The sequence below is a fragment of the Argiope bruennichi genome, chromosome 4 (genome assembly GCF_947563725.1).
Source record: "Argiope bruennichi chromosome 4, qqArgBrue1.1, whole genome shotgun sequence".
Lineage (NCBI taxonomy): Eukaryota > Metazoa > Arthropoda > Arachnida > Araneae > Araneidae > Argiope > Argiope bruennichi.
The window spans coordinates 64,607,420-64,624,998 of record NC_079154.1 but is presented as its reverse complement, the minus strand read 5'-3'; the positions used below and the strand labels follow the sequence as shown (position 1 = coordinate 64,624,998).

Sequence of the window (17,579 nt, the reverse complement as noted above, 5' to 3'; positions counted from 1 at the left end):
GCCTAGTTTGGCGATATATATATATTATGGATGATGTTATTATATACTTATGTAAATTTAATGTAACATTATTTTATTTTATTTTTTTGTTTAGAGTTCACATATAAGCACAGTTTAAATCAAAATAAAAATTTGGTTCATTTTGTTATTCAAGATTTAGAAGTTTTTTACATAATTTTATTGTTTAATGATTTTATAACATAATTGGTGAATTTACATAAAATAAATACTTGCGTTTAATTTAATAATACACATTTGTGGACACATTAATAATACACATTCATCAATTCAAGTGAAAAATATCTTTTTCTTTCAATCAATTTGTGCAAATAATCTTTTTTACGAGTTATCATTTTAGCTATTTTTCCAATGGTATGTGCTGCTGTTTTTTGAAGAAAGAAGGTGCAGGTTTTACGATGCTATTTTATTAAATCAAAATTACAAAAAAGAGAGAGATAGAACTCTAGAAAACCATAACCGCCGAAACTATATTATACTTCCAATCCCATCAATTCCTTTTCCAACTTTTGAGTATTAGTGCAGATCTAATAAAATCTGTATTCATTCTGGGGATTTCCGGTGGCATCCAGCCTAGGGTTGTAACTCCTTGTGTTAGCCAGGGGAGCGCTGTAGGAAATTTGTGGATTACGGGGAGAACCGTAATAGGCACTGCTGTCTTGGAATCGTCTGATGCCTTGTTGTTGCTGGTATTGGTTGGGGAATTGGCCTCTGAAGTCTCTTTGTTCGGGACGGATGGAATACTGAATTTCTCCGTAGTTACCTTCAGTACTGTCTCTGGTCAAGAATCGTCCGTCTCTCTGTCCAGCATACAGATTGCCTGATTCTTGGTGAATGCTCTCAGTAACATCACGAGGACCAGCGATAGCTACGCGAGGACCAGAATAACCTAGCTGACCAGGCTGACCAAAAAGAAGATGAAAATATTGTTATTGCTATAATTACAACATTAATTGTGATGTAAGCAAAAATATTACTTAATTTGAACTTTAATAGAAGGAACTTTAGTTGCATGATATTTTTAAAACTCAATTACATGGTGGGGTTAATGAATATTTTTGTTCCAAAAGTATTGCGGTATTATTAAATTTTCAACTTATGGAATAATTTAGAAAGATTTGTTAAGATAGCATAGATTAGACTTCTATATTAATTATCTTTATTTGATTTTGCAATCAATTAGAATTTTTCTCCATTTTTTTAATCTGTTACTTGCAAAGACAGCGAATATAATTATTTAAGACAAGTTAAAAATATTAGATGACGTTTATAAATTACCAAAAGTTATTTTCGATTCTCAAATATTTTGATTTCTTGTTTTATTAATAAATCATTTGAAAGTAGAGGGACTTTAATTTTTCCAACTAACCAAAATAAGTAAATAACTAATAATAAAGGATTATATCAATGAATTTACAAAAACACTTTACTCGAATGCTATTCCATTTTTTTATAGTCTTCAGTTCTTTTAATGGTTTGTTTCTTAACAATGCCTTTGTATATCAATTAACACTTTGGGCACTGGATTATATCATGCATTTGAAATATGAATATATACTTTTTATATTATTACTTTAATGAATAATAATTAAGATGACCAACAAATGAGAATTTCTTCAATTTATATAGACTGAAAATGAGTATATATAGATAATTTTTTCCAAATATTTTTTAATTTGATTATTCAGGATCTCACCGTAGACTCTTATCAGGAATGCTCGTGAAATGAAAACGAATATGCGCAGATAACATTTTTACAATCTTCCAGGGTTCTTTATGACTAAAAACTAAATACTTGTACGACTGATTTGTTTATACCCTGCTCTCATTTTTTAAGTTAACTTAAGGATTATAAAAGTAAATTATTTCGATTTATTTCGGTATTTATATAAACAAAATTTTTTATACCTGAAATTGGCTTTGTCTGTAATTTCTGACTGGTATATTCGTCAAAGTTGTAGCCTGAGCTACTGTGAATACTACTGCTAAGATAAGGTAAGCCTGAAAGCAAAATAAAATAAGATCAATTTTAAAACGAAGCAAAGACGATATTTAAAAAATACATATATTTATATATCGTTTGAAAGAAATATATAAATCGGAAAATTTATGCAAAGGTATATGGTGTTCGTCGCTGCATTTCAACTACTTAATTGGCCATCAAATGAAACTGACAGGATACTGGTTATTACAGAGTATGGTTAAAGCATATTGGCGCTTTAATATTAACATACTAAAAGTTTCACTTTGATATCTGTTCAGCAATTGACAACAAAATATGAGAAAAAATCAGAACTAGAGAACGATTTAGAATTTTTGTAATAAACCCGATTGATATTTGATAATTATGACAGGTAACTGAATAGAAAATATTTTCGGTAAGTCTGAGTAAGTACATTTCTTTTCTTGTATTAAAAGAACTCAAGCTACATGGAATTAATTTTCTTTATCATTACTTATAACAATCATCGTAAATCGTTTTTCATTATTACTAAAACATCTTACAATTATTTTATAAAAAAGTAATTGACGGCTTAGCATATATATATTTTTTTTTCATGTGAGTTATCCATATTTTTATATGCAAGGCATCCTTCCCATAAAATTAATAGTAAGATGACATTTATTTTTATCATTAAAAGATTGCTAAGGAAAAAAACGAAATAATTATAGTACACTGCTTGTTTGTTTTTATGGTATTAGATTTATCTGCTTCTGATTTTTAATTCTTACTACTAAAACTCTGTATATCGAAAATAGTCTTAGTTTATATATATATGGGGATTTTTGAATTCAGAAGAAAAAATTATTCTTTAAATTTTTAAGCATTGAATGAAATCAAGAGAATTTTTACAATAATAATAAAATTGATGGAAGAAAACTATTTATTTTGTAATATTTGGTTTTTCTTTACTTTTCATATAATTTTTCAGAAATTTATCTATTACGACTTGTAGCAACATGGTCAAAAATAGCTTTTCCGCCATAAAATCAAACTCAAAAACCATATATTGACGTAAAATAAATAATTATTCGAATTTCTCTCTCTGTCTTTTTTTAAAGAAAACATACTTATAACTATAACTAATTCAGTATTTATTTTTTAAGTACAGTTTTCGAAGTTTTAATCAGGCAGAATAACAATTGAGCGTAACAAAATTGAAAGCTGGGACTAGATTATAAAGTATTATTTCCATATCTGAAGTTCTGTTATATGAATATAATGTAAAATTAACGAAACTTTGAAACGGATACACATTTTAATAATTCGGTATTAAAAATTCTAATTCTGATTTTAGACTTGAACAATCTAGTCTAGAAAACCATTTATTGGCGAAATCCGACATCATAATTTAGTTTTTGTAACAGATGAGAAATCAACTTATAAGTTCTCAAATACTTACTTTCATTGCGGTTTGAGATCTTAGGAACTGGAGCAATTGCAAAAGTTGCTTTGATGGACTGAAACTTTTCTGCTACTTTGCTGTTCCAACGGACCTTTTTATACAAATTACCAAAAACGAAACTTGTATATTCTTTTTCTTGATGCTGATCTCTTCATCTTGAAGTGACGTAGCGTTAAAATGCGAAGTGAAATCGATAGAAATATATGAGAAGAGTTTATCTCAAGGACAAGGTGGTCATTGAATATTGTAGGTCATTCACTGTCCAGTATTAGATTTCCCAGAAATGAATAACTTTCGCTTTTGATTTAACTCGTTTTGATTGCACATTTAAAAGGGGTTTTTATATATATAAAAACTCTTGCGAACGCCTCTGTTTCAGTTACCTCTTGTTTGTCATTATTTCAATTTTTCACAATTTTATTAGATTTTTTTAAGAGTTTGAAATAGTGATTTATTTTTATTTATAACGGGAGAGGATACATTAGTTAATATGTGAAGAACTCAGAAACCCAAATTTTATTAAATTTTGCCTTCAAACACGAATTCTATTTGATATTTTTCAACTTCTTTTGCGTGTTATGAAATGAAAATTCTAATATTTTTGAAGAAAATAGGAATAAAAATAGCCCGTTTTCAAAAATTATGAGATCTGCAATGGTTGTTTCAAATTCAGTGTTAAGATTTAAAATTTTCCTCGTATTCATTCGAATACTAGGTTGCTGTAAAATAAGTCGGTTCTCGATTCCCGTGGTGTTACAATAATGATTTGTCTAATGATTAACTGTCCTCTTGCCTATAATAGGACGTATCTACTTTACTTGAGGGCTATATGCCTGAGATACTTGTAATGGAATCTATTTTCCCTGGTTCTCATCGTCAGCTTTATTATTTGGGATGATTGGATTTATTGATTATTATTATTGATCCGATTGGATTTATTTTAACCCCTCGGAGAGGCTGGAGGCCATGTGATTCTCTTATTTCTAACAAAATGTGATTTTTCTGAATTTGGTTATTTATTATTTTATTCATTATTTGTAATTAGAAATTTATGATTATAAATTTGAATTAATATGAGACATGAAATTTTATTAACTTATTTGTTTCGGAAATTACACAAATTTGGTCTCAAAGAGTTCATACAATTTACTGGGCTACGCTCGCTATGTAACTTTGAATATAAATACCCATTTTTTTTACAAGTGTATTTGGTCTTGTTCTCGAACACTGCATGTGAGAAAGTAATATCAAATACTGCATATTAGAAAAATGATATAATTCTTATCAAAAGATGTTGTACAGAAAAGGCAATAAATCTTTTACTTAGAAAGGAGTAAATTTTATGACATATATTGAGTTGATTGTTGGATAATTTTGATTTAATGGCATTAGAACTACGTTTGGATGTATTGTTCTTAATATAGATGGGGTAATGCTACTTTAGCGATAATCTTTGATGCGAATTTCACAAGCTAACCATAATAATGTAGAGGAGTAGACTTTGAAGTGGGATATTAATACAACACTGATGAAGTTCAAACGATATCTTACATTAAACCATTCGATATTTGAATCTTCCAGTTTTTCCATTAACAAAAATCCCGCTGGTGTGGTGCGGAGGTTGTTATCTGGCTGCGATTGAAAATTACGAGATTCCTCGCAAAATAGTCATAGTATTGCTTTAAAATGGGCCGCTAATGTAACTAATTCTATTAATAAAGAAAAATGTTTAAATACGATGCTGCAAGATGTATTATAGAAATTATGGTGGTGATAAAAAAGCAAGTGCACTTATAAAAAACGCGCAAAATCAGAGGCTCACTTAGCTTTAAATCTATGCTATTTCTTTGCATATTGATATACAGTCGCTCCAAGCCAAACTCGGACGTCATAGAAAAAAATACTAATACAGCCAAAATTTGTAATCTAAAAATGATAAGGAACCTAGTTAAATGAATTTCCAATAGTATATGTATTGCCCTTATAAAAACAAATAACAAAAAATATAAATTAATTAATTTTAACCAGAAATTATGGCAAAAAACAAAACAAAAAATAATGCACAAGCCAAACCCGGATGGAAAAGATTAAAAAAAAAATTAATATTTCAAATGAATTGTTATTTTAAGGCATTTATTCATAGATTGCTCAAATTTTTCATAAAAGTTAAGTTCAATATTTTCTTATTCCTGCAACTTCACTATTTTCAATTCATCTTTACAGGACATGGTATGTTCCTGGACTTTTTTTTTAGGGTATTCCAATAAATTTTTGATGGACTTTATATTGGGGCTTTGGGGTGGAGTGTACATGAGGGGAGGTCAATTATATAGAAGACAGGAACGCACTCGATAAGCTTTATGTTTCGGATCATTATTCTAATAAAATCGCCAGTTGTTGCCAAGAGAAAGTTTCAGCAGATATTGCTGTAAATTTTTCTTTAAAATGTCGAAGTATATATTCTGATTCATTCTCTCTTCAATAAAATGCAGTGTTCCTGGACCAGTAGCTGAAAACGTGCCCCTGACCATTACTGAACCACCATCATCCTTCACAGTTGCTTTCAAATTTTTTATGCGAAATTCCTCATTAGATTTTTTTCCGAACGTATGTCTTGCCATCGGATTCAAGAATGTCGAATTTACTCTCACCAGTAAATAAAAAAAGTTTTCGAATAAGAAAAATCCTTTTTTTCTCTTTCCTTGCGAATTTAAGTCTTAGACTGATTTCGCTTACTTATGAAAGGCTTTTGTCTGGCTTTTCTTCTATTGAGATCTGCCTTATGGAGCGCATTTTTTTTTTTTTTTTATAGTGGACTAAAATTTTCCTTAATTCCTTTTCAGCAATAATAGGTTTGGTGCACTAAGGTACGGATTTGCTTTTACTTTTCTGATTAAATATTGATTCCTTGAAAATCTAATTATGGATTATCTTAATCTTATTTGTCACCTGATTATAGGTTTCCAAGCGTTTTATGATGTCATTAACTGTTGAATGACTTCTGTGGACAGTCTCTGATATTTCTGGCTCATACTTTCCATTTTTAGCATGCTTAACCTAATTTCATACTCAATGCTCGTTTGGCTCCTTTATCTTTATATTTTAATTAAATTAATATTTACTTCCACAGCAAATGAAAATAACACAATTGAGATAATACTATGAACAAATTAACTATAAAGGTGGAAATATTTTTTACCCAGGGTTGCATTGATTTGGTGCTTAATTGTAAGATGTTTGGCTTACGGACTCTTTTTCACAAATTTTACTTTTATTCAAATTTTTAATTATAATTTATGAATTGCGTTTGATTTTAGCTGTACAATAAATTCGCTGTTAAAATAACCTTTTCGCATTTCTGAGGATTCATTTAAGTTAAAATATTTTGGCAGAGCACGTTTTTTTTTTTTTTTTTTTCCCCTATGGTGTCCGAGTTTGGCTTGTAGTGAATGTATATTAAGTGATATATATATTGGGAGCAGTATCTTAGAGAAACGGAGGGAATGTCGGAGTTGTAGATATTCCATGCACCAGCCATACAGAGTCGTTATGAAAACAAAACTAGAGCGTTTATGTAACATTTTAAAGCTAATAAGATGAAGGATCGGAAAAAATGCCACTCGGGTGCTATTGCCAATGATCGCTAAGTGGGTGCGGTCTATAAAAGTAAATAAAAAGAATCTAGTTTGAAAATACACTTTTATTGCTGTAAAAATATTTATTTATCGCTTTATTTTTATTTTTTAAATTTTTTTCTTGTTTTTAGTTCATTTATTTATGATTGATAACATTCAATGTTTTATAAAACTTTGATAAAAGTTTTTTTTTAATTCACTGCCAGAGTGCATCTTGCTTATAGAATCAAAAATTAATTTAAATTAATTATTAAGTGATTATTAACTTCTGGAAATAATAAAACAATGTAGAGTCTTAAACAACGTAGAAGTGTTTTAAATTAGAGCATCAGTAGGGAGAGAGAAATTGATTGAAAAATGCCATCTTTACAAATATGAAACAAGTTAAACATGAGCTTTTTAACCTTTACCAAGGAATAGATTATTCCAACAAAAAAGTGAGTTCAATTCATTACTATCTGCAAGTAAAAACTATATTTCGTAACAAAATATCTGAAAAATTACTAACGAATTTTTTAAATAAAAAAAAAATGCTGGAGAAGATCTGTTATTGATCTGTTAAGTTTTTACAATACCCTGATTTCCTGCGATAGTGTTTGGGGGAAAAACGATTTTTTTAAGTGATCTAAATAAAATAAAAAAATCGTTTAGGTAATTAACTACCCCAATAAAAAATTTTAAAAAAGAAAATTGAACCACTTGCCAGAAATAACAAATCATGATACTTAAGGCATGTTTCAACTGTCTTTAAATTGTTTATTCAAATTTGCTTTTAACTGTAGCAACATTAGTGAAACACAATAATACTCAAAAAAAGAATGTTTAATATCGTCGCAAATTCATTTTAAAGTAATGTAAATTGCAGTAATTAAAACAAAGGTAGGAAAATACACTATCTACCAACAAGGATATGGATACCCATGCAAATAAGGATATAGGCGGTCCTGATCTACGTTACGCCTTCTGTATTTAAATCGTGTAGGAAACAGTATTGGCATTAGTCGCATACAAGATGATACGAAATTCAAAGCTGTCTTACTTCGAGAAAGGCGTAATTGTCGGATATCATAAAAATGGCCGATCCTTAAAGGATATATCTAGTGAGTTAAATATTCCAAAATCGACAGTGGCTTTTGTGATTAAGAAGTGGAAGGTGAGTGGTGATTGTTGGAATGCGCTTTGATCCGGCAAACCCACGAAACTAAGAGATAGAGATCGACAAGTGCTGTCCAAATAAATTAGGAAATACCGCACCAAACCGATGGCTCACATACTTCAGGAATTTCAACAGGGATCCGGACTGTTGTTTCGATAAATACCATCCGCAAAGAAGCACATTTGCTAGGTTCTCATGGTCTTGCTGCCGCCCTTAAGCCTTTGATTACAAAATCCAAACGCGTTGCTCGGTTGAGGTGGTGCAAGGCACTTCGAAATTGGACCACAAATGAGTGGAAAAAGGTTTTAGACAACAATGTGCTTCCTACGCTGTGGAAATTTTATGGGTTGGATCATTGTTAATTCCAGAATGACAACATCACTTATCATGTTGCGAGGTTCACCATGGATTGGTATGATGGCAATGGGGTGAAGCGACTGGACTGGCCTACTCAGATTCTAGACTTGAATCCTATAGAAAACCTCTGGGACGAGTTGGATCACCCAATTAAAGGGTGCAGCAACCGTCCAAAATCGGTGAAAGAATTGACATGTCTTTTCCAAATCGAGTGGAAGAAAATATCGATGTCCATCACCAATACTTGTGCCTGGAGGGTTAAGACTGTAACTGCCTCAGGTGGAGGCTCTACCAACTATTTTATATGAATAAATTGCGTTTATCTCTTTTATCACAGGTGTCCACTTACTTATTGGTAGTTATCGCAAAATATACTTAAAAATTTATTTAAAGATTTTTTGAAATCTACAATATATTATATATTGTAGAATATAAAATATATTGTAGAATATATTTTATATTCTACAATATCAGTATGGAAATAATATTCATATTCCTAAAAAGCTACATATTTTCCGTTTTGAAGTGTAAAAATTGTTTCTGTTTCATAATATGCTGTGAAGTTATTCAGAATTTTTTTTTATAAATTCTAATTTAGACTTTATTAATTGAAAATCTAATTTAGACTTTGAAAAAAAAATCTTTCTTAGTGAGTACATATTGTGCAAATTTAGAAATTCTAGGTCATATGGAGTTTTGAACGTTTTGCATCACGTTTGACACATTACACAATTTGTAAAAAATATCCGGCCTTTAAATATTATCAAGGTAAGAAAGTTGACCATAAGAATATTAATGCAAAAGAAACACTAAATAAGACAGCACACAAACACAACTCAGATACCATTTAATGCAATGATAACTTATTTAGCAGCTCTCATTAATAGTAATTTTTCTCTTTTTCTGAGCATAAATAAGCTTGCACCAGAATCGCTCCAAAAATTCGCATTATCGGTATGAGTTGAAAACAAAGAAGCCAGTTGAGAGATTCACTTGCTTAGTTCAAACGCGCATTTTTTACATTGCGCTCACTATCAGCTGGAAAAGCAGAAAAGAAGTGCGATTCCAAAAAACCCCGACAAAAGTACGAAGAAATCGCAATAGTGCTTTTGAAAGATTTTGAGAGAAAAGAAATTTAAAAATACAAAAAGACTCCATTTTAGGAAAGAAAAAAAAATGCTCCTTGAAGCAATGCTCCGTTTATTTTTATTGAATGCACACCACTCAAGTAAAATTATTTAAAAATGTATAAAAATTATATTGTGATCTAGGCATCTCTAATCCTCCTAAGCCACTGCATTACAGGAAGGGTTGGTTTTTTTTTCACCAATATTTTCGAGAACATACAATAATCAGATCTGATTAAACGATCAATGTATGTTCATTGTGTTAAAGCGATGTGTATTTCAATCCATTACAAAAAGAAACTAGTTGTTTATTTCGTTTAGTAATTCCAAAGGGTAAAAAAAAAAAAAAAAAAAAAATGAAATTTTTATTTTTGATTAAAATTTTTTTTAGGTGGATAAATTAGTGAGTATTATGAATGATGCACTTTATATACATTTTTGGCAGCCTAAAATCTTGTTTAATTGTACATTTATTACAACAGCGCAATTAAATTAATTTAAATTTCTCGCAATTCTTTTAGTTATTTTGTTTAGAAGATTTCTTAAGAGGCTCGTTCGTATTTAAGTTATTTAAGAATTGTCAAGTATAGAATTAAATAAATGCATTAGTAGCTGTACAAGTGAAAGGAGAAATAGATATATTTAATGCAAACATTAAGAAAATCGTGAAAAAATACTTTTTTTTTTCATCTTTATAAACATAAACGATCAGGTGTGATTTCCCCAAAGTTTTCTTGCATACACTCTAATAAAGGTATTACCCCCCCCCCCCCCCCGCAATAGATTATGGCCCTTGCAGCAAATGTCTTTCATGGTAATAATAAGCAATAGTTACGGATATAGACTTTTGGTGTGAATTTGTCATTTTTAATGTATCTATCGTGTGATCCTTGGAGACATTCTTTGGCGATTAATCCCTGGCATTTAGCAGTAAGTATTCTAAAATCAAATTTGTGCTTAATCTGATTGTTTCCAATCATAAAACACGAACTCCTGCTGATTTAGATTGGTGTGATGTGTTTTAGATTTTGTTTTCAAATGAAAACAAAATCTGAAACAGAACTACAACTGTAATCACAGAATCACATATAAATTTTATAGAATTAATTAATTCCATTTTTGAGATATCGTGTTTACATGCTTGTGAGATCGACAGAAAGTCAACCACTTCTTAAGGGATTGGTTTCAAATTTGTTAGAATCTACATTTTAGATGTTATATCTGTGCATCAAATTTTATACATCTAGCTCCCTTCGTTTTGTAGTTACATTCGGACAGATAGACATCCTCAGAATGCATTTTGCACAAAATTTGATAGAAATCCACAAATTTGGCGTTAATATTATATTTCGAATTTCATCAGTCAGCTCAAGACTTTTTTGAGTTATCTTTGTCACAGACAGATGGACAGAGACGTAATGCCAAAAATGTGTTTTCGAACTCGGAAAGGTCTCTCTCTCTCTCTCTCTCTCTCTCTCTCTCTCTATATATATATATATATATATATATATATATATATATATATATATATATATATAATAAAAATGTTAAAAAAATCAAAAGTTTTCATTATAGGTTGATGGTAGTGCTGTTTGGGAAGGAGTTTTTTTTTTTTTCTTCTTTTTAAAAATACAGTGATTAACAAAATTATTTTATTGCAAGCAAGTGAAATTCTAATAAATAAATAAAATAAAGGTTGAAAAAAAAACTGATTACATGTTAATAAGAGTGCATTAAGAATACAATCGTGTGATTCTTATAAAAAGCATTATAAGCGTATGGCCTTTAGAGATACTTAACAGTTTTATTGTTACACAAAACTGTTAAGAAAACATATAAAAGAAATGCATTCTTACTAAAAGCAGTTTATTGGAGTAAAGGTTTGGGAGATGGCATTAATTACGGATTAAGATTAAAATTGTTCCAAAGGGTTGCTCTATGAGGGGATTATTTCAAACAATGCAAGAGAATATGTTCGATAATAAATGCCCTATTTAAAAATATTTTTGTCATCCTTGTTACTATTCACGTTAAACGAAAATATTAAATAGTAAAACTAAACTTAACTAAAAACCATTAAATAAAACAATAATTAAAAATATTATTATTCTTAATTATTGCTTTTATTTATTTATTTATCACCATTCAAATGCAAGAAAATTGTTACAAATGTTAAAATATACATTCCCATTGTCACTTTTTGCTGTGAAAGTATATTCATGCATGTGCTACATAGGCCATCGTAATAACCGATAAAATGATCAAAAATTAACTCAACAGTCGAAGTGATATCATTAAAAAGACAATTTTCTGAATCATACGAAACCATATAAATTGTTTTCTAAAAATAATAATTTTCCAAGTTGTCGACAGAAAATATAGAAAAACATTAATCTATCGTTATGCCCCCCCCCAAAAAAATACTAAACGATTTTTAGAATTTTATTGTTGATACTTAAAAAAAAAGTTTTGTGTATCATATAAGAACAATATTTGACAACGCGTAATAATTGACAATCTGTCAATAAGAATATGTGGAAATCAAAGAGGAAATAATTCAGTTTGTTTTTATTTCATAACAGTCTCAATAAGAAAAACCTTTTATGCAGAAAATTGCAAGATTTTTTTTGTTCTTTATTTCATTTTTTAAATATATAAATCATATTTAGCCTAAATGTCTCTTGGGATACGACACGCGCACTTAATTTCTTAAAATGATCATTTATGAAAAATTTAACGGCTCTTACCAACTGCCTTTTAGAAAAGTAGTAAATATTTTTTTTATCGGTCCGATGTTTGGCTTTGCAAATTGGAAGGAAAAGCAATCCGACATTCAATATCTCTAAAACTAGAAGAATCTCTTTGTATCAATTTTACACAGTATAGAATTAAAGATTATCGCATTAAATTGCTTTGAAGAAGCTCTAAGACCAACTTTCTACCAAGCGTGGACTAGTTTTTTTGGATAGTTCAAGGCTTTTAGATAGAATAATTTTATTCTAAGATGAACTGCTGTTCCTTTCTGGACAATAGAAGAGATGAAGCGTAAGTTATTTGATCTGAAATTTGATTATCAAACGATAATGCTTGATCTATTTTTTTAACAAATTTTAGATTTGTATAAAAGCTAGAGTCTTTTCTTCGATTATCACATTCGTGAGTTTCTTCCTTTAGTAACATCATGAAGATTTCTTTAGTAAGTAATCAGAAAAATTCTTATTTTAAGAATCTTGATTGAATCTAAAGTGTCTGTTTTAAATTATTGTACAACTTTTTATTGAAGTTTAGCCAATTTAGGAATCTTAAATTATTTATGATATTATCGTTTCGTAACAAAATGTAGAGAGTTAACTTTATTTTAAATGGCAACATGATCAATTATTAAAAATCGAACGAGAAAATTATCAATTTGTTGCAACAAATGCATATTTGTTCCCTAAAATGTGTTTCGTTTTCAATATAGATACTTGGACCATTAATATTTTAAACATCATGTATCAAAACTGAAGTTCTTAAAATTTTTTATTTTTGTAAATCTTACACTGCTTAGTTAAAAAAAAATCTTCGACAAAAGAAATGCAGAAAAAAAAAATAGAAAAATAACTTTGAATGTGCATTTTAAATTAATTAATATTTAATTAAATTGATTAATATTTTCAAATTAAAATTTATTTAGTAAAGTCTTTTCTATCTTTATTTTAAAAGAAAAAAAATAAATATATGTTTTTTCTACTTTAACTCAAGTAAATAAATAACTGTGCTGAACAGTTCATTAATTATTCTAAATTAATTGAAAAACGGGTGAAAATATTAGGGATGAAAATGGAAAATATTGCGTTGTATGGCATTAAATTTGCTATTCAAAATTTTAGGAAAATACAGAATACAATTTTTTTAAATAAATAATATAGTTTTTGGGAATTTTTTGAAAGGCATTTGTTTATCGAAAGAGGTCCCAATTTTCTTGTAATAATTTAATTTCATTTTTAACTAAATTCTAATCTCACGCCAAGATCTAATTATTATTTGTAAAGGAATTTATTTTATACAATTTTTTTATTTTTTAACATTTAAAATCTTATAGCATAAATTGAAATACAGAGTAGAAATCTAGAAAGTGTAAATAAAGAAAAGAATCGTATGTATTGATTTTATTAAATATTTGAATACAAGATGATATTTATTTCTGTATGTTAATGATCGTTTTTTAAAATTATTTTTCAAAAATAAGGATGGATTTATGCTTTTTTTGTTTACTTTTTACATTGAGATATGAATTAACATTTAAATGTGTTTAAGAAAAATTGCTTATGTATTCATAAGTATTTCTTAATCACAAAATACCAGTTTTCAAATATACTTTTGAAAAGAGCTTATGGAAATAATTTTTGCCATTTTATTTACAGGTTTTACTTGTCGGTGTGATAGCTGTAGCTCGAGCTGCTACTGCGAGATATGAAGTTGGAACTGAACGACCTGGTGATTTTCCTGTAAGTTAAAAAAAGGATTTTTTTATAAAAACTGTTTTTCTTTTTGTGTGTGTATTAATTCTTGGTACACTAAATAAGTAAATTGCTACAGCACGTATTGAAAACAATTAGCAACTATTTTTTTCTGAATTTAAATATTTTCTATAAATGAGTGGCTTTGGAGTTTTTAGCATAAATATTTTAAATTTCCGCCTCTGTTTTGGGCAATGCATTAACTATTTCATTGAACTTTAGTAGTTTTCTTCTGTTGCCAATAAATTTTAAATAAATAATGTTAACATAGCATTTTGCTTCTTGTATATTTTAATTAATTTGTAAGAATAACATTATATTTTTGTATTAAGATAACATATATTATCTGTTTTAATAACAATTTTATGGAATGATTTGTCTTTTATATAAATGTCTTTACATTCTCTTCCCTTTTTCATTTATACTTTTTATTATGGAAAATATTTTACTCCTTTTGCTATTATGGGCTATCATTTTTCATAATTATTTAATGACGAAATTTTCCTAATGCATTTAAAATTAATAAATCAAATTGTATTTCTGAATCGTTTGAAATAAAATATAATAATGATATCTATTATTTTTTCATCTTATACTGATGTTTTTATCTTAATTTCATATCTTTAATGTTATGCATTTCAAATACAGGCAACACATCCATCTGTTTTGGAAAGTTCCAGTGTGTCTGGAATTCGTGACAACAAGCAAGGACAGTTCCAACATTCTCAAGACCTTCACGTCACAGGCTCTCCTGCATCCAACGATTTCCAAAGAGACTCAAATCTTTTCTTGTCTCAAAATCTCGGAACCCCTGCAAGCACTACCTCAGCAACTAAATCTTCAGTGAAAGGTCAATTCAACGATATTTCTTCTCAACACCCACAATCATTCTTCAACGACAAGCAAAATTCTCCCAAGCAACAACAATTCATCGATGGAAGGCAGCAAAATTCAGGCCAGGTTCCATTCGCTTATAACGACAACCAACAATCTTTGAATGACCAGAGATTCTTCAACGCTGAGCAACAGTTCCCTAACCAAGACCAATTCTTGAATGACAGACAACAGCAACAGCAGTTTTACAATGACCAACATCAACAGCAACAATTCTTCAATGATCAGCAGCAGCAACAATTCTTTGATAATAGGCAACAGAAGTCTGCCCAAAGGCAATTTTTCAATGAACAACAGTCACCAGCTCAGAAGCAATTTTACAACGATAAACAACAATCATTGAATCAACAACAGCAGTTCTACAACGACAAGCAACAATCATTGAATCAACAACAGCAGTTCTACAACGACAAGCAACAATCATTGAATCAACAACAGCAGTTCTACAACGATAAGCAGCAAGCACTCCTCCAACAACAACCCCGTGATCAGAGAGAAACATACAACGTCCAAGCCGCAGGAATTTCTGGCCAGCAGCTCAACGGCAAGAGGTTGGACCAAGAAATAACCAGCCAAAAAGGTCAAGTAAAAGGGGATGAGCCATCCATCCAGATCCATTCTGTATCCAAAGGAGCTGTGCAATTGTCAGCTTTTGATAACCGAGCCCAACCCGTAGTATTGCCTCAAAGTGCAGCTATGCATTCATCATCTGTAGTAGTTTCTGGTAAGGCACGCTTTTTAAAAAAAACATTTTCGGTATCTATAGCATAGAGAGTTAAAATTAATTTAAAATTATTGTATGTTGGAAAGTTTTATCGTTAATTCTTAAAGGTTAAAATTAACTGCTTTCCTTAATATCTGTCAAATTTTGAAAAATTTATAAAGATATATCTCTCATATTTTTTTTCATCAAATTTTCAGGATTGAAAAACGTGCCGCTGTTACCTGCCATGGTCTACAATGGCGGAGCTGTACCTATGACTCATGCTACTGTCTACAGTCGAGATCCCTTGTACAAAGGTGGAGCTGGCATTCGACAGCACTTGCAGACACCTTTCGTCAGATACGTCTACAGCCACGTTTTGTAAGCGGCAAAAGAACGACTAATTGGAAGGATAAAAAGGAAGGATCCTGATTTTATGATTTCCAACAGAATTGGAAATCTGATTGAAGATTTCACTACTACTCCATGTTTTAATGAATAGCCTTGTTTTTCCGCCAGTAAATTTATATTATTTTGAAATTAATAAACTTTAAAAGAATTTCTCTAAGGTTATTAGTAGGATATATATGTATTTTTATTACTAATAGAATATTTATGTCAATGTGTTTTTGTTTAGAATTTCTGCAAGGATTACTTGCGATTTGGGAATATGGCATTTGAATATTTAAACAAAAGTTTGTCTTATGTTTCGCTTATATGGATGAAAAATCTTTATTAATTCTATGCGAAATGCTCTGTAATATTGCTTGTAAGCTTGCTCTGCTTTTGTGAATGTTTTTTTCAATCAGTAAATAAAATTCTTGGAACAAAACAAATCTCTTAGATTGGAATTGGAAGAATTATTTCATTATGGTAATTTTCAAAGAAAGTTGGTTGTTCAGATTGCACTATAGATTGGTGAATTATTTTTATTACCTTGTAATGATTTAAGAAGACAAACCTAACAATACATTAAAGTAATTAAAATTTTCTATTTTAATTGTGCTTGTGTTTGGAGTGCTATTAATGCTGCTTTATCGGTGTAAAAAGTTTTGGTGAATAAAGGTTTTTTTTTGGATACTTAAATTTTTCTATTGCATTCTTTACAAAAGTTGTCATTTTTTGAAAAAGCAAGGGAAAAAAACCTATTTACTTTTTCATAAAAGGAGATGAGATCTGACTATATAAGAATACTTATGTATTATGTTCTTTTAAAGTTAAAAAGTTATGAATTCTTATGTTCTTTTTAAGTAATAGTGATATTTAAAGAAAAATACATACAAATAAAAAAAATCAATACAAAGCTTGCTAATGAAAAGATTTTGTAGTATGATTATCTAGTAAAGAAAGCGAAAGTTAAGTCAAAGTAAATGAGTCTTAAAAATTAGTAAAATGTTTTGCTGTGAATATTCAGACTCTGAGTGCATTTCTTTTATATAACTTGGTATTTAAAAGAATTATACTTTCTAAATAATATAAATTAATATTAAACTATAAATTTTGGTTAAATATTGAATTGAAATATAATAGCTTTTCATTTAATATAAGGCAGACGATTCCAGTTTAATCAATTCGAAATTTGTCTTATATCCTATGAAATTATAAAATATGAAATATGATCAATTAACAATCTTATAAAAGTTTAAAAAAAAAGATTTATTCAAGTTCAGTGCTTTAAACTGGAATTAATTTCAAGTAATTTTGGAAATCTTTTCAACTATTTTGAAATATCTATCAACAAAAGACTGAGTTTCGACATTTATTAAAAAATAAAAATAAT

The 17,579-nt window shown here is 29.2% G+C and overlaps 2 protein-coding genes across 2 annotated transcripts; one reads left to right on the top strand and one right to left on the bottom strand.

Moving 5' to 3' along the window:
- Positions 1–545: 545 nt before the first annotated feature.
- On the bottom strand, positions 546–3,531 carry LOC129966331 (uncharacterized). Its single transcript, XM_056080751.1, has 3 exons — positions 3,423–3,531; positions 1,927–2,019; positions 546–920 (listed from the first exon to the last, which is right to left on the bottom strand). Exons 1-3 carry the CDS (start codon positions 3,426–3,428, stop codon positions 546–548), a joined length of 474 nt encoding a protein of 157 aa, XP_055936726.1. The 5' UTR covers positions 3,429–3,531.
- Positions 3,532–12,852: 9,321 nt separating this feature from the next.
- LOC129966590 (putative cyclin-dependent serine/threonine-protein kinase DDB_G0272797/DDB_G0274007) lies at positions 12,853–16,879 on the top strand. Its single transcript, XM_056081076.1, has 4 exons — positions 12,853–12,896; positions 14,107–14,190; positions 14,851–15,820; positions 16,018–16,879. The coding sequence occupies exons 1-4, from the start codon at positions 12,882–12,884 to the stop codon at positions 16,182–16,184; spliced, it is 1,236 nt and encodes a 411-aa protein (XP_055937051.1). The 5' UTR covers positions 12,853–12,881; the 3' UTR covers positions 16,185–16,879.
- Positions 16,880–17,579: the final 700 nt, after the last annotated feature.

Coding starts and splice junctions, on each gene's coding strand:
- LOC129966590 (XM_056081076.1), top strand. Junction 14,191..14,850: donor AACGACCTGGTGATTTTCCT/GTAAGTTAAAAA, acceptor TTTCAAATACAG/GCAACACATCCATCTGTTTT. Junction 15,821..16,017: donor ATCATCTGTAGTAGTTTCTG/GTAAGGCACGCT, acceptor TCAAATTTTCAG/GATTGAAAAACGTGCCGCTG.
- LOC129966331 (XM_056080751.1), bottom strand. Junction 921..1,926: donor ACAGACAAAGCCAATTTCAG/GTATAAAAAATT, acceptor CTTTTTGGTCAG/CCTGGTCAGCTAGGTTATTC.